The sequence below is a fragment of the Raphanus sativus genome, chromosome 6, assembly GCF_000801105.2.
Source record: "Raphanus sativus cultivar WK10039 chromosome 6, ASM80110v3, whole genome shotgun sequence".
Taxonomy (NCBI): Eukaryota; Viridiplantae; Streptophyta; class Magnoliopsida; order Brassicales; family Brassicaceae; genus Raphanus; species Raphanus sativus.
The window spans coordinates 44653212-44674946 of NC_079516.1; the positions used below are offsets into that span (position 1 = coordinate 44653212).

Here is a 21735-nt window from a genome sequence, read left to right on the forward strand (position 1 = left end):
TATCTACATTTGTGTTACTAAATATTAATAATCAGTACTTTTGTATAATGCATAGTTATTAATATACTAAGACAACTTGGTTTGTTGATTTGTTAGTCTGGGTTGCATGTGATTCAAGCTCAGCAAAGATAAAAGATGTTCCCCGTTATTTCTTAATCATAATTATTCTCGGATAATACTTTAATATGAGGTTTATTAGATATAAAGTCTCCAACAACCAATAAATTCACATTTATATGACAATTTATTGAAAATACAAAAATAACTCTGCTTAATAGTCCAAACAATTTCGGTGCTCTTGAAATATAAAGATGACTATAAAATATATAGTTTCAGACCCCCAATATAAACAATCATGAGACGACATATATATAAAAACCCTAGCCACCTTGAACATTATAGTAATTCTTAATTATGTGGATATGTGATGGATCCGGAATTGAATGTAGTCTTGTCTCATCTGTCAAGCATGTATCCATGAATAAGATTATATAGACATACATATATACGAAATGATAATCTATAGTATCCTAAATAAAGCTTTGCTGGAGCTGTCTGCGGAGGTGGGTGGCAAATGGCATATTTGTTGAAGAACCTTTGAAGGCTATTGGCTAAAGACACTGTTTTCGGGCATGAGTTTACAACAATCACTTTGGTTTTTGTGATACGAGTTTAATTATTCTTTGAAAACAAATGATTACATAACCCTCATTTTATAATCATTAAATTAGCGAACTTCTTTAAAAATAATTTATCAGCAGTATATATAACTACGAAGAATGTGACGCAAATCCATATCTCTTCTCTAAGCTCATGATCATCTGCTTGATCATAAAGCCTATTATCCTCTCTTTCAGTAAAAGTAGCTTTTTGATTTTCTTCATCATACTCTTCCATCATAGATTCAGCTTCTGAACCTAATTGTTCCAGGTTAGTAATGATAATCCTCCTAATTATCCTTTCTTAGTTTGATATTTGTTTGTCATTTCATCATCGGCTTTTATTTCTTAGAATATAAACCAACGCAGATTTTTGTTAGATTTTATTTCGATTGAGCATCTGTATTATTATTCCCACAAAACTTTGACACTAATGTTATTGTAAAAACCAGAAAAGTCCATAAAAGTGAATGTAAACGAAACGTATTAATGAAAAGACAAGATTGGCATGCGTGTTAGGTAAAGAACAAGAACCACCAATTTGATTTTGAAAGTACGATATATATGTCTGAGATTTTGTATGTATAGATATATGAAGATATTTTTTTGTGCATGTGTGCTCAGATTTATAGCATTAGTGGCTAAAAATTGAAGAATCTAAATCGAGTACTAGCAGACAAACTTAAATGAAAACTTAAATTTCCTTTTCTTCTTTTTGTCACAGGTTATTACAAAGCCAAGTTCATCATATCAAATCTTCTTGAGATCTTGAATTCCTTAGAACATGGAGAAGCTTCTTAATCCATCTGAAAAGCAGTACATGAAAATGGCTATGCTTAAACATGAAGAAACTTTCAAGCAGCAGGTAATCACCAATTCTTAGATTCTGTGATCTATTTCATCTTACGTCATATATATGTATATGAAAACTTAATGTATAGTTTTACATGCATTTTCAGGTATATGAACTTCATAGGTTATATCAAGTCCAGAAGATATTGATGAAGAGCATGCAGGTCAACAAAGTCAATGATGTAAATCCAGGACTAGGATCATTCGTCAGAAGAGTTGACGGGCCGGAGAACTTTGCCCACGGAGGAGAATCCGGTGGTAATGATATAGAAATTATGGACGAGAGTGAGATCGAGCTAACGCTTGGACCGTCGTGTTACGGTGGTGATCTGATGAGAATGAACAAGAAGAAAAAGAATAATTCTTCGCTGGAGATGATGGATGGAAATTTAAATTCCGGTCGCCGGAGTTTCTCATCTTCTTCCACAGGCTCAAGCAATAATAATCATAACAATCTTGAAGATCAAGTGAGACAAGAGAGATTGATGAAACATCAGAAGCAGAAGCCTTGGCTTCAAGCATTGACCTTGGATGTTATTTGATAATAATAAATAATATTCATTTTAACTATATTCTGAAATAGATTGCATTTCCCTTTTGATGTTTTATCATGCCTCTTATCAGGTGATCTTTTAAAGATGATTATCAGTAATTTTCTTCTTTAGCAGTTCTTCTTAGGTTTCTTGTAAATAAAAGCATTACTATGGATGTTTTACTTTGTTTATGAAGATAAAAAAAACAATTATTCACGAGTTCAATGCACCGGCAGAATTTATCATATTTAGATTTACAAGTATCTACTCAAGGTTCGATCTTTACAAAAAGTATATACAGGATCAAAGCGAAAATTGGATTGTTATGTATTAATAATAGTTATAAATGAATAATAGAGGAGATGTTATAAAATGGGCCAATGATGAAGTAGTTACGGGACAAGAACATGCACTATCTGCTGGCATGTTCCCTGAGAGACTTCAAGCATCACCTACTTCCCCTGATTTAGTTCTGCTATATATTTTATAATTTCCAAATCTAAGAGATTAATGAAAACTTATCAGTAATTTATGTTATATGACCCCACAATCATGTATTATCATTATCAAGCTTTAGAATCCCAAGTTCTCTGTATCTATGATCTATCCTTAAATGATGTATACCTAATAATATTTGATGAATAAGATGAAATTGTTTTCATTAAAAAAAACGTTACCGTTGCTCAAAAAAAAAACCGTTACCAGCCAGCTTTATGTACAAACAAACATCATAAGCACACAAAAAAAAATCCAAATAACTATAAGTAGAAAACAAGAAGAAAAAAAACACTTGAATCAGAACTTAGAAGTCCCAACAAAAATTAAATACAATACTCATGTATATATATAATATATGGTTTTTTCAAGAAATAGAGTGTCTACGATCTTTGGGTGGTTTGGTTCTGCCTGGTGTGATGCCAAAAGGGTTTAGCTTTCCGAGTTTCTTTGAAACAGAGTTCATAAATGACTTTCTCCGCAATGGAGGCTTATCCATGGAAGCAGCAGTTGAGATTGGAGAACTATGATTACTGCTCATGGTTGTTGTTGATGATTTCTTCTCAGTCTCTTTCTCAAACTCTTTTAGTTTCATCTTCATCTTGAGAATCTCGAGTTTCAAGTCCTGGTTTTCCCGTTTTAGCTTGGATAGCTCGTCGTTGTAGGAGCTGAGTTTAGGAGGAAGAACAGTTGCTGCTGCAGCAGGTGGTGGTGGTGGGGCTGGAGCTTCTGAATCGTTAGTGACTTCTCCTCGTAGACGTTGTTGCTCGTAGTAAAGCACTTGAACAATGGTCTGAACGGGAAGACGATCGTTCTGAGCTGCGTGAGCGCATGCTTCTCGTGATAGTTTCTGGCAATCCATTAAGCTGCATACTTTCTTCTTCTCTACGTCACTCATATTTGGATGAGCCTGCAAGAAGATCATTTGATCAATATCCACATCGGAATATGACATGATTAATATATAAAGAACTTAGATCAATTCACTCATGACCAATTGATTTTAAGTTAGAAATCCGGACTTAAAACATTACTTTGCAAATAAATGTAATGTTTAGTGTCCTCATAATTGCAAATAAATGTAAAATTTATAGTATCCTCATAACATTTACCTTCAAGTAGATGTCGACGGCTCGATACATCCCATCTTCAGTAACTCTAGACTGTTCAGGAATAAGTTCAGCTAAACCGATGAACTTCTGCAAGCTCACATTTCTATCAGAAGCAATCTCAGCCAGATAATTCTCCATAAGTTTACCAACACGTTCCATATCACCAGCAAGATCAGCACCATTATTACTTAACCTGACTCCTTCGTATTCAAACTCAAGATAGTTCATGAGAATGCGTTGAACAGTGTCGGTATCAAACAAGGAGTGTTCTCCAGTGAATGAATAAGAAGGAATCAAGAGATCGTCAAGAACCGCTTGTGGTAATTGTAGTCCCATTCTCTTCTCTAAGTCAAGCCTACAAGCAACCGTTGTTTCTAGGTACAATGCTGCACGTAGAAGCATCGAGAGAAAACTCACTGACATTGCGTTTTTGTCTCGAGGAAGAAGGCTCACGATTGTTTCTAGGACCACTCTTTTCTTGTGTTCTTGTTTTGGTTCAATCTTCTTTATTCCTTTACCGAAAATCTCCTGCGAGAAAAAGAACCAAACTGATTAAAACCCTAACAAAACTCTGTTTTTTAAACGGTAACTTGTGTCTCAAGAAAACTCACCAGCCCTCGAAGAGATTTTTGAGCATAGATCATAAGCACTGGACCAAGTCCATACTGCTTGAACCCTCTAGCCATCATCGCGATCAGAACACGTTGAAACGAATCGATCCTAAGAACGGTCAAGTCTTCAGCCCACCAATCAACCACTGGCTGCTTGCTCTGCTGAACCACAACCTCATTGTTGCTGTTATTACTCGTGGGACTGCAAAACTGGCTCTCCTGACAAGTCATGTAAGCAATCGCATCGATGCAACGGCTCACTAGTTTCACTCTCTCAGCAACGGGCAACAACTCCTCTGACTTGTGCAAGACGGTGATCGCACTCGATAGGCTCTTGAGAGCTACTTCGTTCAAGTAAGCTTCGGCTCTTACGACGAGATTTTCAACAGAGTGTTCCTCAGTCATGTCTAGATACTCTGCTGCACAACGCAGCATGGCGATGTTATCTGTGCTCATATCAAAGTTAATACCGTAGCAGAACTTAGCAGCTAGCTCGAATGCTTCAGAGCCTCCAGGGATATCTGGGATCTTGATAACACTTGCGTCTGAGTCGTTTTTTGATTCAGACACAAGTTTTTTGATAAGGCCACATTTTGACAAGAGTGGAAACTGCAAGAATGTGATCATCATGTCACTGATTTTGCATCATAGAGATTGAATTGGTAAACTTAGGTATAGCTTTTTTTACCTTGTGCAGTGAAAAAGAAGCTTCTCCTACATGAACGGTGACATCACTAGAAACTTCCTGAGAAGATATCCTGAAACAATGTAAAAAAAAAAAGATTTAAGAATTTTTACTTCCAAAGTGGAAAAAAAAATAATGGATTTCAGAAGTAAAACCATTCGCTGGTTCTCTTCATGGCTGAGGACAAAAGATCTTTCTTCTTTGCTGACATATTATGAACACTTTGCTCGCAGTTTCTTATGACACAAGAAAACCACCATGGAACACTATTTCAAGTCCTTCTCATGACGAAGATGTGACGTAACGATATACAAGAGAGAATAAGATCAGCTTAGAGTTTCTTTCTCTCTTTTCCTCTAATAACTGCGACCAAACAGAGAAAAACAGAGAACCGCAAGCTACCTTTAACACCAAGAGCAAGAGGAGTGGAGGGTTAGTTAAGTAATTGTCATGGAGAGTACAAGATAGAGAGTGTCTAAGGACTGTGTGTGTGGTAGTGGTTTGGTTTTAAAGATTTTAGAAGAGTCCAAATGGATCAGACACCTTTTGGACCAAAACAAATAATTCCAAATTGAAGTAGAAAAGAGTATTGATTGCTCTCCACAAATGTGTATATATCTTCCAAATATAATACAATGTTTGCTATATATAATATTGGTTGATGGTAAGGAGATGAGAGGGAAGGCAGTATAAGTAAGCTGGAGAATCTTGATTTTATAACAGAACATGAATGATAGATCTTGGTCCCTACAAAGAGTCTTGTCATCTTTCCACTCTTCCCCCTTTTTTGATAATTGAAGTCATTATATGCTCCACCATTTTGATTGAGACTCAACTCAACCTTGCAATAAATGGTGTCTTTGAATAATATAAGACGTCCCTTACGAAAAGTTTAAAATTGTTAAATAGTAACGATAATAAAAACAGAAAATGCTACATGAGTCTGGCTTGACTTATTTACCTCTAGATGTTTTCATGGCTTGGTCAGTTAAAATCCTCCATTGTTTTGCCCTGGTCTTCCTCCAAGTCCTCAACAATGATATCACATTAGCTCATGTTATTGTCAACCAAATCAAGATCAATAGCTATTTTGCAATATTGTGTTAGTAATTATAGACTCCACATAATACATAGAGTTCTCATAAATGTTAGAATGTTAGTTTTTAAGTTTTTCAACTGTGTGACAAAAAGATAAGTTTCCAACTTAAAATAAATCGATGATAATATTTATATATTATTAGTCTTACCAACCAGTGGGGGAGCCATATACAGTAAGATAGGTGCCACTGAACTCAGCAAATTTTTTAAAATTAGTGTAAGTTAAATCTCAATGTAAATGCTCCATTCTAAAATAATTTTGCCCCCTCCATAGATTTGTTTTTAGAATGGGGCCCCCTCCATAGATTTGTTTAAATCCTCTAAAAATACATATAACAAATTATATCTAAGCGAATTCAATATTTATGCCCTCCATAAAAATATTTCATGCCTCCGCCACTGACCACAACCCATTAATTTCTATAATCTCAATATAGGAAACATAAACTCGTGAATCTTATTCTCTTGTTAATAGATTTTGGAAACCATTACAAGTAAAATAACCATAGCTGTGGTAATCTTGGAGCGTCTATACCACTATGACGAATGAACTTTGGCGTTTGTCGAGGAATCCACTGATATTGATGGATCTTTAAATGACTTTGTCGCTGAATTTTCTTTCTTTCGCCCATGGGGACAAAAAAATAGAAAGTTTCCACTTTTTTCTCTTGTCTGCGAACTTTTACGTTCCCCATGAACTACAGATTTTCACAAGGTATAGCACCAATGGCTGGAAATTATATTAGCTATCGATACATTTCTTAAACCCTCAGACTCGGGACTTTATAAACCTTTCACAAAACTTGACCTGCAAATACTAATCCAAAGGCCTAACATGTGTGTGTATAAGCGTGTGGACCAAACCGTTCTGGTCCAATTATATATTGGGTCTTAAAAGTCTTTATTATTCTTACCAGGCCCATTTAGGAAAGATTTGTTGCGCGATGATAATTAATAAGATACGAGAGGCTCGTGGAAACAAGAGATGCCCACGAAAGCATGACTTACATTATTAAGATAATTACTAAGATAAGAGAGGCCCGTTTAGCTTTTACGGTTAAATGCAAAAAGCATGAGTTCACACATTATTGCTTTTTGATAGATTGCGTGATATTCAAAAGAAACGAAAAAAAAAATGGAGTAGATCTGGTAGGCACACATATCAATTATAATCAAGTTCCAAACAAAGAAAAAGCGTGGTCCAATGGAAACACTGATACATACTATTCTTTTCCAAAATTTAATATAAAAGTAAAACAAGGACGTGGACAAGAGTCTAAAACCACTCGTGGCATTATCACTGAGAGAGTCCAATACGATGGAACAACCTGCCAGCTTCTGCTGTTGCTATAAATTTTATTTCTATCGCTTACAAATATATTTTAGTGTAAGAAGATATTCTGAGAATGTATCAATGTAGCGTTACATTATTTAGATGAGACTTCGGTCAGTGACAAAAAAAAAAAGATGAGACTTCGGTTAGCTCTGGTCTGATTTAAAGATACGTTAATTCATGTCGTACCATACGAACCGAAGTCTCTAACTGCCACACACATTGTTTGGTTAGTTGATGGTGTCTTCGATCAAACTCATTGAGATCATTGAAAGGTAGTTCGTTACGTGTACGCTCTCTTACTTATTAACATCATCTGGTCTCCAGTAGTGTACACTGTATATTAGGATAATGACATATCATTATCTATGATAGCCTTCATCAAGATAACTTTGTGTTTATCTTCGTATTTATCTTGTAGATAATTATAAGTTTAGATAAGCTCGTCTTGGCTTTATCTTAGGATCCTTCCTTGTATAAATAGAGAGCTGTAAACATCAATAAAGTTAAGCTTTCCACAATACAAATCTTACATTGTATCAGAGCCCGATTCATACAGTCCAACCTGATCCACATCGATCCAGTCCAAAGTCGGCCCATCGATCCTTGCCCGAACATTCCGAGATTGACGCTCAGAGAGCCATCATCTCGAAGGGGCGTATTAGACACATAGTTGTCCCACATCGGATATTGGAAGAAATCTTTAGTAATATATAAGATAGATGAGCCACTCCACTAATCACCAATTGATTTTAAGTGTGAAGCCCATCTAGCTTATGTCTTGAACCGTACAAATCTTACACTGTACACACTCTTTTTTTTTTAAGATAAATATATCGCTTATTAGTACCAAAATATTATATTTGACATTTTTTAATTGTGTTTCTTTATTTTTTTTGGAAATAATGTTAAATTTATTCAAAAAAAGGTTGTTTTACACTTTGTGTTACATTGGTGCATAGGTGCATAGTTCTTTTTATAAAGTTTAGCTATAAAATTATGTTTTCTTATGGCAACCATATAGCTAATTTTCTCGCATATGTTTTATGCTCGTGGATGGAAGATTGCATGTTTATATTTCGCAGTGTTTTCATATATACATTCTACGTATATTTTAATTGTTTTGTTTATAAATTACCCTTGAAAATCAAATTCATGAGACTGTAAAAGAAACTTTTAAGTTATCAAACATAAAATCACGATGGTGTACGCAGCCAATGCGCTAAAAACCAGAGGAAACTTGCTAATATGATTTTGCACGCAATCAAAGGCGCATCAACGGGACCGTGACAGAATTTCTGATGTTAAAGTATTCAGAAAAAGACATTGGGAGGGAGTGCACAATTTTGATGTATAATGTGGACATGAGTTTGTATTGTTGATTTTAGTGAATATATACAAACAAACAGAAGAGAGTCACGAGCACCTAGATTCCTGTATAAAGCGTACTTCGAGGCAAGACAAAATTGTTGACTGGACCCCTTAATAATGATATACTATCGTATTTGGGAGAATTTAACCAGACTCGAGACGTACCGTACCGTACTCAAGCGAACCGGACGTAAGACAGTTAGTCGGTTCAATAAGTACTAATTTTTCTTTTGCTGATATCAAGGAATATCGAAACAACTAAAATTACTAGAATGTTATCTGTGAAAAAACAGATTAAATTACTAGTGTAAGATGTATTAGGCAGGAAAGTGGTATGATGGGTGGTTGAGAAAAAAATAATAATTATGATGTTTCGAAGATTGATTAGAACTTTGATTAATTAACTTAATTAGGCTCACATGTCGCGTATTAACATCTACTCGCTGCCACTCATCCGTCCTACCTGTAATAATTGAATCACCGAATAATTATACAAAGTTCCATTAACCGGAACAAAATGGTTAACTCTAACGTCATAGATGTTTTCTTATTCATAGGATGTTGATTCCGGTTAGAGAAAGGTTACAAAGACCCCATCATCTGTTGTAATTGAGATCGAACGGTGGATTATGTATGGTTTGGAGTTTGCTTTTAGCTTTTGTCTTTTGCAGAGCTGAGATCTGGTTAGATATAAGAAATAAAGAGATCTAATAAAGTGCACGTTAAGACACATGGGTCATAATCCTAGAAGTTGTGCTTAGATCCAAATCTAGGCCTTGTGCGTGTTCTCACTGTAGCTTCAGTTACATTTGTATCCCCATTGATAACAACATAAAACTGTCCTAGCTAGTTTCGTATGCGCATAATTCATTATTTTACGGTAAAGGACAATGAAATAATTTTCCTTCAAAAAGCTAATGTTAACTGTTTTCACTCGTAGCATATAGTATTAGATTCGTGTTGAAATTCATTCAGAAATGTGTATATCCTTTTCAGAATTCTCGGGTATTTTTCTCTGAAGTGAATTTGTATTCGCTAAGCTCGTTGGTGATTGCGATATTGATATTCACATAAGACACACTGCCTTCGTGAGTTCCCACTCAGTAGTCATTTCCAATAGTAAATCATCTCGTAAAGAGCATAATAAGATTTTAAGATTCGAATGCGTATGTGGAAACCAATGTAACTTACAAACGAAATATATCTAAATAAGAAAACGAATTTGATTTTACATAAGTACACCGCCAAACTTCGGACAGCACAACAAATAGTGTTCCACTATCATAATTTAAAAGGCTATATAGTCTTAGTGGTTTTTGATTGTCAACCATCATCGTTTACTTTCTCAACCACATAGCATGATGATCTCAAACCTATAAACCATATTTATAGTCTCAAACAAGTTCACAGTAAAAATCTGAGAAAAGGACGATAATACTCTCGATATAACAAAGCAAACATAGGTTAAATACATTTAGTAAAAATTATACGAATAACATGAATGGATATAAAAATAAATTCATGAAAATTGTTTCAAATACACTAAATTGGATACCGATTTTCAAAAATACTTTTAATCAAAAATATTATAACATTCTGAGTTCGAAATTTAATGATTATTGTTTTAGAGTATATCATTTATAGAGTGGGATTAATTTATAATTTTTTTATAAATAACTCTTAAATATCTATAAATGATTCAGAGGGATTTTTTTTTTCATAACAAAATTAAATATCTTATAAAAGAGTACATGAAAATGATATCATATTTAAGATAAGTTAGAATATTCCTTAAATTGATTCCATTTTTTGTATTTAGTTTTATTTATTTATGGAATTGATAGAATCGCTATTTCATTCCATTAAAGATAAAAGTTATATTTTTTAGTAGTAGTGGAATAGTTCATTTATATATCACACCATTCCAAATATCGATAATATTAAAAATAAATTCCATTCATATTCTTAAAAATAGATTTTCATATCATTACAACCTTTGAAAAACACACACATGTTAGATCAAAAAAGAAAAACACACACATATACTTCGTCATTACTAATCGGATATATTTATTCGTGTAAACATAGGTACACTCAGGTGAACAAGAAGGTCTTAAACATTAAATTCGACGGGGAAAAAGAAATCAGAGGCTAATCTAAGAGAAATACAAAAGTAATCACTTTCAAAGCAGAAGAGTGGAAGCAACAGTCAAATGGATTTATCGTACGCATAATATACTCTCTTCTTCTTTTTTTTCTCTACTCGTCTATATAAACCTTCTCTCAGCTTCATCTTCCTCCTTCGATTCACAAGAGAGAGAAAGAGACCACAAAAAAAAGATATGTCTTCTCCGTTTCTCTCCTCCACCGCTTTCTTCCTTCTCGTTATCCTCTACCTGGGTTCCTGCCACGTGTCCCATGGAGCTCCTCAGCAAGCAACATACATCGTTCACATGGCTAAATCCCAGATGCCATCAAGGTACGACCTCCACTCCCTCTGGTACGATTCCTCACTCAGATCCGTCTCAGAGTCCGCTCAGCTGCTCTACACTTACGACAACGCAATCCACGGATTCTCCACTCGCCTAACCCCTGAGGAAGCCGACTCGCTCACATCTCAGCCAGGCGTCATCTCAGTCCTACCCGAGCACCGTTACGAGTTACACACCACTCGGTCCCCACTCTTCCTCGGCCTCGACGACGAGAATGGCGCGGATCTCTTCCCCGAAACCGGCGCATCCAGCGACGTCGTCGTCGGAGTTCTCGACACCGGGGTCTGGCCGGAGAGCAAAAGCTTCTCCGACAAAGGATTCGGTCCTGTTCCGTCGACGTGGAGAGGCGGGTGCGAGGCCGGAACTAACTTCACCGCCTCCCTATGTAACCGCAAGCTCATCGGAGCTAGGTTCTTCGCTCGTGGCTACGAAGCAACGATGGGACCAGTCGACGAATCCAAAGAATCCAGATCTCCCAGAGACGACGACGGCCACGGAACGCACACGTCATCAACAGCCGCCGGATCCGTCGCGGAGGGAGCTAGCCTCCTGGGGTTCGCCAGCGGGACAGCTCGCGGGATGGATCCACGCGCTCGCGTGGCGGTTTACAAAGTCTGTTGGTTAGGCGGTTGTTTCAGCTCGGATATTTTAGCCGCCATCGATAAAGCGATCGACGATAACGTCAACGTTTTGTCGATGTCGCTTGGTGGTGGGACGTCTGATTACTATAGAGACGGAGTTGCGATTGGCGCATTCGCCGCGATGGAGAGAGGTATATTCGTCTCGTGCTCTGCTGGTAACGCAGGCCCAAGCCCTTTCAGTTTATCCAACGTGGCGCCGTGGATCACCACGGTTGGTGCTGGTACGTTGGATCGCGATTTTCCCGCGGTTGCGGTTCTAGGCAACGGGAAGAACTATTCGGGAGTTTCATTGTTTAAAGGAGACGCTCTTCCGGATAATAAGTTGTTACCGTTTATTTACGCGGGGAATGCTAGTAACGCGACTAACGGGAACTTGTGTATGACGGGGACTTTGATTCCGGAGAAAGTGAAGGGGAAGATTGTGATGTGCGATAGAGGAGTGAACGCTAGGGTTCAGAAAGGGGATGTGGTGAAAGCTGCCGGTGGAGTAGGTATGATCCTGGCCAATACGGCTGCCAACGGAGAGGAGCTCGTGGCTGATGCTCATATGTTACCCGCGACTACGGTTGGAGAGAAAGCTGGCGATATCATCAGGCGCTACGTCTTGACGGATCCGAATCCAACCGCTTCGGTTTTGATCCAAGGAACTGTTGTTAACGTCAAGCCTTCTCCGGTTGTTGCGGCGTTTAGCTCGCGGGGGCCTAATTCGATTACTCCCAACGTTCTCAAACCTGATTTGGTGGCTCCGGGAGTCAATATCCTCGCCGCGTGGACCGGAGCCGCGGGACCGACGGGACTTCCTTCCGATCCTCGCCGCGTGGAGTTCAACATCATCTCCGGGACGTCGATGTCTTGCCCTCACGTGAGCGGTTTGGCGGCTCTTCTCAAGTCCGCGCATCCGGAGTGGAGCCCCGCGGCGATTAGATCGGCGCTCATGACCACCGCTTACAGATCATACAAAGACGGAAAACCGATCCTGGACATCGCGACGGGGAAACCTTCGACGCCGTTTGATCACGGTGCGGGATACGTGTCGCCGACGATCGCCACTAATCCAGGACTCGTGTACGATCTCGGGACGGTTGATTACTTGGGTTTCCTCTGCGCGTTGAACTACACATCGTCGCAGATCAGAAGCGTTTCGAGACGCAATTACACTTGCGATCCCGCCAAAACGTACTCCATCGCCGATCTAAACTATCCGTCTTTCGCTGTTAATGTTGATGGATCCGGAGCGTACAAGTACACACGCACTGTCACGAGCGTTGGAGGAGCTGGGTCCTACTCGGTTAAAGTCACTTCCGATAACACAGCAGTCAAGATTTCGGTTGTACCGGCTGTTTTGAATTTCAAAGAAGTTAACGAGAAGAAATCGTATACAGTGACGTTTACCGTAGACTCGTCTAAGGCGTCTGGATCTAACAGCTTCGGCAGCATTGAATGGTCAGATGGGAAGCACGTGGTGGCCAGTCCCGTGGCGATCAGCTGGTCGTAGTGGTTTGGTTTAGTTATGACAAAATTATTGGGCTTTAATGGGAAGAAGAAAGTTCAGATATCGTAATGCCGTTTCTATAAGAGCTCTGTTTAGCAGAAACGGCATGCAGTCTTGGCTTATCTAGTTTGTTTTTGGAACTCTTGTCGTTGTGTTTTCTCTTTGCTATTTGAAGAAAAGAAATATTCTCCGGCCACAAGGATAGCTGGATTGTGCCTTTAGCTGTTTTATCATGTGACTTGAATATTTAAATGAAAAGTAAAATGATTGGACTTTTTAGCTGTTAATGTATTATGACTACTTTGATTTACACGGCAGTGACATCTTGTAGAAACATGAAATTACTAAATATGTTTCTGAGATGATGTGAAATCATCCGAGACGGGTATGGCAGATCATAATTGTATAGAAGAAAACAAAAATCATGATTAGATTTTTGTTGATTTATGGGTTTTAGGGACTGAAGTGTATAGCTTAATGGGCTTCAGTATGCTAGGCCCATTAAGAAGTGGCATTTAAAACTTTTATGGATCTTTGTTTCCTGTATGGATGTAGTCTGCTTCTCCAGTTCAATAATATAAAAAAATGAATTCTAAAATTGAATTCTATAACACATGATAATGAATTTTAATCGGCACCGTTCCTTTAGTCAACGATTTTTGCAGATGATTACCCACTGCACAAGTCCATTTCGTATCATTCCTTCCATGGCCAATCTTGATTCACGTTGCATGATTGTAAACCTCTCTTAAATCTTAGAACCAAATATTAGGCGTAGACAATAGATATCCACATGCACAGACAATATACATTAACATATAATATATATAAATATTATATATATGTATAAATATTATCGCATTCGTAAATATATATGTGTATAGTTCAAGATTACAAATATATTTTATGAAATTACAAGCGAACTTTTTTGATGTGATAAAGCTACTATTAAATATATTCTTAAGTATATCCTTAAGCAGACTTAACAGAAAAGACTTATTTGATACTCCCTCCGTTTCATTTTATTTGTCGTTCTAGACTTCGACACACAGATTAATAAAACATTTAATTTTGTATATTTACTAGATAAAAACATCATTACCAATACACCTAACCAGTTTTCAACTAATAGAAAAATAGCTTAGAATAAAAAATCAATAAATTTTCCATTAAAATCATAAAACGACACTTATTTTGAAACAAAAGTTTTGCTCTAAAACGACATATAATTCGAAACGGAGGGAGTAGAAAACTATCACCTAATCAAGTTCCTCAAATGTATGATAACAATGTCATTATGATGAGTTTGAAAATGTAATTTAATAATAAAAAGAAAAGTAGAAACAACAATGAATACATCGTTTCTTGCGGCCCTTTATTCATACAGCACAAAACAATCTCACAAGCCACGCATGAGTCACAAAAAATGAACACTATACCATCAAATAATTGAAAAATACGTTAACAAAATCGATAAAAATAGAAAAGTTGAGAAAAATATAGTTGTTGCACCATACATTTCAACTATCAATGGTACCACATTTACCTTTTTTTCTCCTACTGCTTTATGGCGAACATAGCTTTTATAATTATACAACTCGACCAAGACTTATCATATGATTTCAAATCCACATTCTACCCTTTATTTCGTATATGACAAAAAGATGTCGTTGATAATGAGGAATTTTGTTTTTCATGAATGTTATTAACCCACATCCTTCTAGAACTGGACATCGAAATATATTAAAATTTAAATTTAATATGAAATTTGTCATTTTCCTATTGTATTTATAGTTTATAATCATACGCGTGGTAGTAGTCTAATGTTTAACAACTTATGGAAACATTTCTAGACCATTATTACACGTTTGAAAATGAAGAAAGATATGAAAAATGTCAAATACCGTAATAGACGTTAGATCATTCTAATTGACCTGTAGCTAGAAAGTAGAAACTAAAGATTTCAGATGATTAAAATAAGAAAATGATGCATAGTTTATTCTCTACACATACACAGACAAATTTAAGACGCTCGTAGTTAACAACAAAACATCAAAAGAAACTATAAAAGCTCATGATAAAATGTATGATGCATGTGGAAGATGAATGGTGATGGTGCTGGGTAAAGCGTAGCTATCGCGTGCCAAAAATAGTGGCCTAGGCCCACTCCTCCACAGACCCAACCTTCTAAGTTATTCTTATTATTTATATTTTCTTGGTTTTTTAACGATATTTTCTTGGTTCTTATTATTTTTTTTCTTTTGTTACATATCTATGTTTTTCATTCATCAAAAAAAGTAATTAGATATATCATATATATAACAAAAGCCTGCCACAACTTTATAGCCTCACAGATTTATCATGTGTGTTCTTACTTCTTACCAAAAGGGTTCTCGAAACATTTTAGTTTTTACCCGCCAAAGCAAATATAAAACATTAAACAGCCTAATGCAAGTTGATCGTTAAATAAGACAAAGTAAATATAGATTCGAAACATAATTAAACATATTTTCAGGAGTCTAATTAGGCACAAGAAGAAGTGAAGAACTCGAAACACAATTAAACATACGAATATACGATGCAAATAAATATAGACCATGCTCAACTATAGACAATTGTCACGATACTAAACGAAAAAAGAAAAAAAAGAAACACCATGTCTGGTAAAAGAGGCTCATTCTTCTCATGATCTTTGTTATGTTAGAAAAAAAAATCAGATGGGAAATAACTTTTCATGTGAAAAAATTAAATACTTTTCGATGGCTTAATGTCTGTTTTCAGATATTATTATACTTTATGTGAATAAATAAATACATTACACATGTAAATTATGTATCAAAAAAAAAGTTATGTATCAAGAATGATATATTTATAGGCTTGTGGAAAAATAACTAAAAGAAAAGGATCGATATATCGTTTTGACTTTGTCAACAGAGACTTATTTTGTTGTCTTTAAATATTCGCCCACTCTTTCGTTATGTGTTTAAATTTAAAAAACTCTCTCTGTCTGTCTCTCGTTGGAAACTCGGAAGCTTCGAAAATGGGGAGGACTTGTACAGAAGACGAAGAAACCCTTTTGATCTCTCATCGCAATCAAGTTCAAGAGAACGAAGAAGAAGACGAAGACGAAGAAGAAGCGCTGTCTCTGTCTGATTTGCCGGTAAATTCATCTAACGTTAAAGTTCATTTCCCGAAACAGTCAAAGTCAGAAGAAGAAGAAGAAGAAATCGATTCCGGGTTCGAATTCGAAATCGGGTCGTCGTTTCGGCTCGGGTCGGATTCGTGCGAACCGGCTCCGGAGATGAGTACCGCAGACGAATTATTCTCGGAAGGAAGGATTCTACCTTTACGCCACTCCGTCAGCTTAGACGCCGGTTCGAACCGGTTAATCACCAGATCCGAATCGGTCGAATTCCGACGAACCAGAGCCGGATCAGACCGGAAAATCAAAAACAATTTCATCGACTACAGCCAACCGAGTCCGAACCCACAGATCATCAGACGGTCATCGAGCATGACGGCGAGGGTGAGCTCGATCAGAAACCCTAAATCATCTTCGATTTGGGATTTTCTCCGGCTGGGGCTCGTCCGGACGCCGGAGATCGAGCTCCGAACGCCGGCGAACGCTAGAGTGTCGGTGAGCCGGAACAGCAGCTGCAGCAGCACGAGCACGAGCTCGAACTCGAAGAAAACGGGAGGAGAATCGAGGTCGAGGAGCCGGAGAAAAAGCTTTCTTTTCGCGGATTGTAAGTGCTCGGCGGCGACGGAGACGGTCGTACCTGTGAAAATGAAAATTAATGAGGCGGAGGAGAAACAGAGGAGGAAGAAGACGGCGAAGAAAGAGGAGAAAACAGCGTTTGCGCGTAAGAGAACGTTTGAGTGGTTAAAAGAGTTATCACAGGTAGGTTCTGTCGTTGATCCTGGCAGAAGAAGCTTGGCGTGATTGATTGATGACTCCTCGAGGAGGAGCAACAGACACATTCTTGTTTCTCTGCTTCCCTTTTTTTGTTTTGTCTTTAATATTTTAATTTAAATGTATTTTTTGGGTGTTTAATCATTTCCTACGTAATTATATTTTTGTATGTTAGTGGCTAATTGTCAATTATACTTTAATATGATTTTAATTTTAGCTAAGTTTTAAATCACATTTTCTCTGATCATCTCTATTAATATATTCAGAATTTCAATTATTCTGCTCAAATCATCCAAGTACGAAGTTTACACAAAAATTACCAATCCAACCTTTGAAGGTGCACTACACATTCATCTTTAGCTGATATCAATCTCATAAGAAACTTTTTTTAAGTTGAGTTTGATTTTAGACGAGCAAGACAAGAGAGATGCATACACGTATATGAGATGGTATGAAAGTGAAACATCATTTGAGAAACGAGAATGATGTGAAAGTGAAATATCATATAGGTGTGCTTAACTTTATTTTCTTTTTCTTTCTTTTTGTTTTCCATAATAGATAAGGAGTGGTGCTTGGCATGATTAAAAGCAATGATGTTTACATATTCAAAGACGTGAATTTCTCAGCGTCAAAATCGTATAATATAATGTTTTACTACCAAATCCTCAACTCACTTGTGTGAGTTGTGCATTAGGCGGCTTCAAAATCTACCCAAAACTCGCTGGAAAGTGGAAACGATCGAAAGGGGCCGCCCATCAGTTCAATGTCCTCTATATTTCAAGTGGAGCTAAAAGTATATCGTAAAAATTCTAAAAATAATAATGTTAAAATAATGTTACTTTATTAGTTTATAAAATTATTAATTTATAAATAGTTATCTATTTTACTATTCCTATACTATTATAAAATAGGAAGTTGAATTTACAGTATATACTAACTAAATTTTAAAAATCTTATTTTCATATTTTTTATTAGTATCATAGAATTTAAATGTAATTTAAAAATAATGTTACAGAATATTATTAAAATATACCAAGTATTAAGAAAAATAAAAATAAATTTCATTGTAAATATAAAACAAACAATATTATATTTATTTGTATTTATATAAACCGTATATATATAACATTATTAATTTATGATTCTAATAAAACTATATTTATATTTTATCTTCTTAAAAAATATTTTCTTATTCAACCTAATTTTTACCGATAAAAATTATGAATTTATTATGTTTATTAATTTATCAAATATTAGTTTATAGAGCTTGTATTGTTTGCTTCCATGAAATAATAAGAGAACAGTATACAATTCTCATATTATAGACTTTCACTGTTTTTTTTTTTGGGCTACAGACATTCACTGTTTAATCTTTCACATAGCATACATGTTTTCCATATAAATTACTGTATAATATTAGCATCATATACATGCAGATGTCTCATATATGTATAGGTTTAGTAGTACAACCTTTGCAGTAAACTAAGATCAGCTTCGCCTCTGGTTCTCTTGGTTCTCTTGTTTAACGGCTTCAAAATACTTAAGAAGACTCTTTGCCTGAAACAAACAAAAGCATAGAAACAGTTATAATTACCAAACAAGACGAGAAAAAACACAAAGCAAAGAAAAGGAACCTTCTCTTTGGCTCTAGCTGTTCCTGATCTAGTAAGAGCCACAAGAGGTGGAATAGCTCCTTCTCTTATGACAGTGTTACAGAATCTTGAGCTATCCATACAAAGAAGGCAAAGTGCTGCTGCTGCATTCTCTTTCCCTCTTGGTGAACCTAACTCCACAAGCTCCACCAATAGTGGTATCCCTCCTTCATCTCTAATCTCCATCTTTGCTTGTGGCACGTTTGCAAGATTAGCCAAAACAACCACAGCTCTCTCCACCAGTCCACCTGCCGGATCCATCATCTTAACTAAGTACCTAATTCCTCCAGCTTTGATTACTTTCTCTTTCTCCCTGTTGCGTTGCAAGAGGTTGAATAGAGCAGTGGCTGCGTCTTTCTTTGCTGCTTGACTTCCATGTCCCATTAGCTCAACTAGTGGCTCGATAGCTCCGGCTTCTACTATCTTTCTCTTGTTCTCTTGGGTCCTAGACAAGCTTACTAGAGTTGTTGCAACGTTCGCTTTGGCTTCTATGTTTCCTGTTTTGAGAACGTGAATGAACGGCTCGGTAGCTTCACTACTCGTGATGACATAGTTGACGTTGAGGGTAAAGTTCAGCAAGCAAGTTGCAGCGTCCTCTTGGATCCTCTCGTCCTTGGAGTAAAGCTTATTGACTAACGAATTGATTGCTCCACACCTGACAAACACAGGGCGATGGTCTATACTGTTTCTTGTTAGTATCCTGATCTGAGATGTGGCCTCTCTTTGTGCATCTAGAGAAGAACTCTCCAGTTCCTTAATCAGTTTCTTCACCTCTGCTTCCATGCTTGAACTGCTTTCAGTTTCTTTTATGGTCACTGGGATGATGATCCAGGGGTCACGTATACGCCTCAATGATGTAGCAGCAGCAGCAACAACATTAGTGCTTCTTTTGTCTTTGGAAGCCATTTCAGAGACAATGCCTGGTGCAGAAGCAGACCTAGTTAAGACCTGACGCAGCTCCTCCCATTTGGTAGCAGCTACTGATTCTATATGGTTGCACTTAAGTGTATCATCCATTACAGGAAGAGGCAGATAACCACTGGAACCTGATCCAACAAGAAGAGGGAAAGGCTGAGTTGAGTGAATCAACTCCATTGGATCAGGAGGATTGACATTGTTTGATTCACACCAGTTGGCAATGAATGCCTTGACAGTGAAGTTAGGTGCCAAACTGGTCCCAGATAAAGCCTGTCTTGTCTTTGGGCAAACCATGAGCCCCATGTCAAACCATTGTTCGATAAATGCCCGTTCGTATGTTTGACCAGATCCCACAATGACAGGATCAGTCATAAGCTCAAGTGATAGAGGGCAGTAAAAGTCAGAAGGTAACTGAGAGTCAGACTGCTTTATGTTGCCAAGGTAATCATGCATTTGCGTTATCAGAGAGATCAGTCCATCTATAAACTCAGCTTCCTTGTTGTTCTCGGCAAACTCGGCATTTTCCTTCAAGTTTGCAAGTAGTACACCTTCAATCAGAATATCCTGGTTGGATCTCAAACCAACACTCTCAGCAATTTTCACCAGAACCTCTGTAGTAAGTTCAAGACCTTTTCTTTGATCTATCAGAGCTAGATCAATAGTATAAGAAACTTCCTCTCTTCCCATTAGCTTTACCAGTTCTATGCAGTCCTGCAACATTAAACAAGAGCCAGACATAGCCTGTCCTGAGATTTTGGAAATTCTATTCAAAATAAAATATTTACAGATTCTTAAATATCTTTACAAATTTTGTAGATTAATTGTGTTCTTTTAAATACAAAGTTTTAAAACTATACTATTTTTTTAATCTAAATCATAATAATATAAAATTTATCAATATATTTTTATCATTTTCATAAACAAAATTTCTTTGATTCATCTCTTTTATTTTGTAATACACACTTTGATGTTATTATACCAAAAAATTATATATATATATATATATAACTTATAAATAAAAATATAGGGCCTTCCATAAGTGGGGGTCGATTGAAATGTTTCAAAAGAATCCTTACAAGCCTGGTTCTGGAGCCAGATCAATTACTAGAACCTAAAGAACACTACACACTAATTATTGAACATTGAGACTATAATACCTCACAAGATGGTGAGACCAAATCAACAGGTAAGAGCTTGAGAAGCTGAAAGACTTCCAAACTTGATTCCCTCAACTTTGATGCTAATGATTCAATTCTAAGAACCTGGGGATACACAAGATAGGTAGCTAGTAAAGAGAAAAAGACATTACTAAGAGAAGAGTTTGGCTGTTTCTTTACGTACATAGAAGATTCTACTAGAAAGAGGTTTCCAGCTCTCAAAATTCTCTCTTAGCTCATCAAGGTATTGAGATAACTCTTCAAAGCCTTTGCTAAGCAATTCGTTAGGAGACGCATTAGAGACAACAAGGTTGTCAAGAAAAGGCATAAGAAGCTTTGCAATCTCTTCTCCTCTGGTGTAATACTTATGACCTGGATTTGAAGATAACTTGTCCGTTGATGATAATATACTGAGATACGAGGAGATGTTATCGAGAAGAACTCTTAACCTAGACTCCCCCTCCATATGTACCTTGCGTTATGTTTAAAAAAAAACAAGAACATGAGTTTATAGTGTTGTGCGTCCGAAAGCAAATGGCAGTTTCAGCTTTCTCTGTCTGCTTAGTCGTTACAAAATTTATTTATTTTGGTTCTTGATAAATGTGTTAGGCTATTGTCGAGTCTCTTACTTCAAACCTTATTAGGCGTGTGTTTATGTAAAAATCATATATATATTCAAAAATTATTTATTATATTTTGACTTTTTTTGGGTTTTGGATTA

General features: G+C 36.6%; 5 protein-coding genes across 5 annotated transcripts; 3 read left to right on the top strand and 2 right to left on the bottom strand.

Annotated features, from left to right (window-relative positions):
- The first annotated feature begins 549 nt into the window (after positions 1–549).
- LOC108811653 (uncharacterized) lies at positions 550–2269 on the top strand. The gene is made up of 3 exons (XM_018583736.2): positions 550–930; positions 1384–1524; positions 1619–2269. The coding sequence occupies exons 2-3, from the start codon at positions 1444–1446 to the stop codon at positions 2051–2053; spliced, it is 516 nt and encodes a 171-aa protein (XP_018439238.2). The 5' UTR covers positions 550–930; positions 1384–1443; the 3' UTR covers positions 2054–2269.
- Positions 2270–2686: 417 nt separating this feature from the next.
- Positions 2687–5574, bottom strand: LOC108811657 (BTB/POZ domain-containing protein SR1IP1). The gene is made up of 5 exons (XM_018583741.2): positions 5103–5574; positions 4951–5020; positions 4263–4871; positions 3652–4179; positions 2687–3449 (listed from the first exon to the last, which is right to left on the bottom strand). The coding sequence occupies exons 1-5, from the start codon at positions 5156–5158 to the stop codon at positions 2907–2909; spliced, it is 1806 nt and encodes a 601-aa protein (XP_018439243.2). The 5' UTR covers positions 5159–5574; the 3' UTR covers positions 2687–2906.
- Positions 5575–10859: 5285 nt separating this feature from the next.
- On the top strand, positions 10860–13649 carry LOC108812358 (subtilisin-like protease SBT1.7). Its single transcript, XM_018584604.2, has one exon. It carries the CDS (start codon positions 11092–11094, stop codon positions 13375–13377), a length of 2286 nt encoding a protein of 761 aa, XP_018440106.2. The 5' UTR covers positions 10860–11091; the 3' UTR covers positions 13378–13649.
- A 2662-nt stretch (positions 13650–16311) lies between these two features.
- On the top strand, positions 16312–17570 carry LOC108806633 (uncharacterized). Its single transcript, XM_018578795.2, has one exon. It carries the CDS (start codon positions 16352–16354, stop codon positions 17315–17317), a length of 966 nt encoding a protein of 321 aa, XP_018434297.2. The 5' UTR covers positions 16312–16351; the 3' UTR covers positions 17318–17570.
- Positions 17571–18661: 1091 nt separating this feature from the next.
- LOC108809966 (U-box domain-containing protein 2) lies at positions 18662–21724 on the bottom strand. Its single transcript, XM_056989141.1, has 4 exons — positions 21199–21724; positions 21015–21119; positions 18922–20568; positions 18662–18844 (listed from the first exon to the last, which is right to left on the bottom strand). The coding sequence occupies exons 1-4, from the start codon at positions 21478–21480 to the stop codon at positions 18776–18778; spliced, it is 2103 nt and encodes a 700-aa protein (XP_056845121.1). The 5' UTR covers positions 21481–21724; the 3' UTR covers positions 18662–18775.
- Positions 21725–21735: the final 11 nt, after the last annotated feature.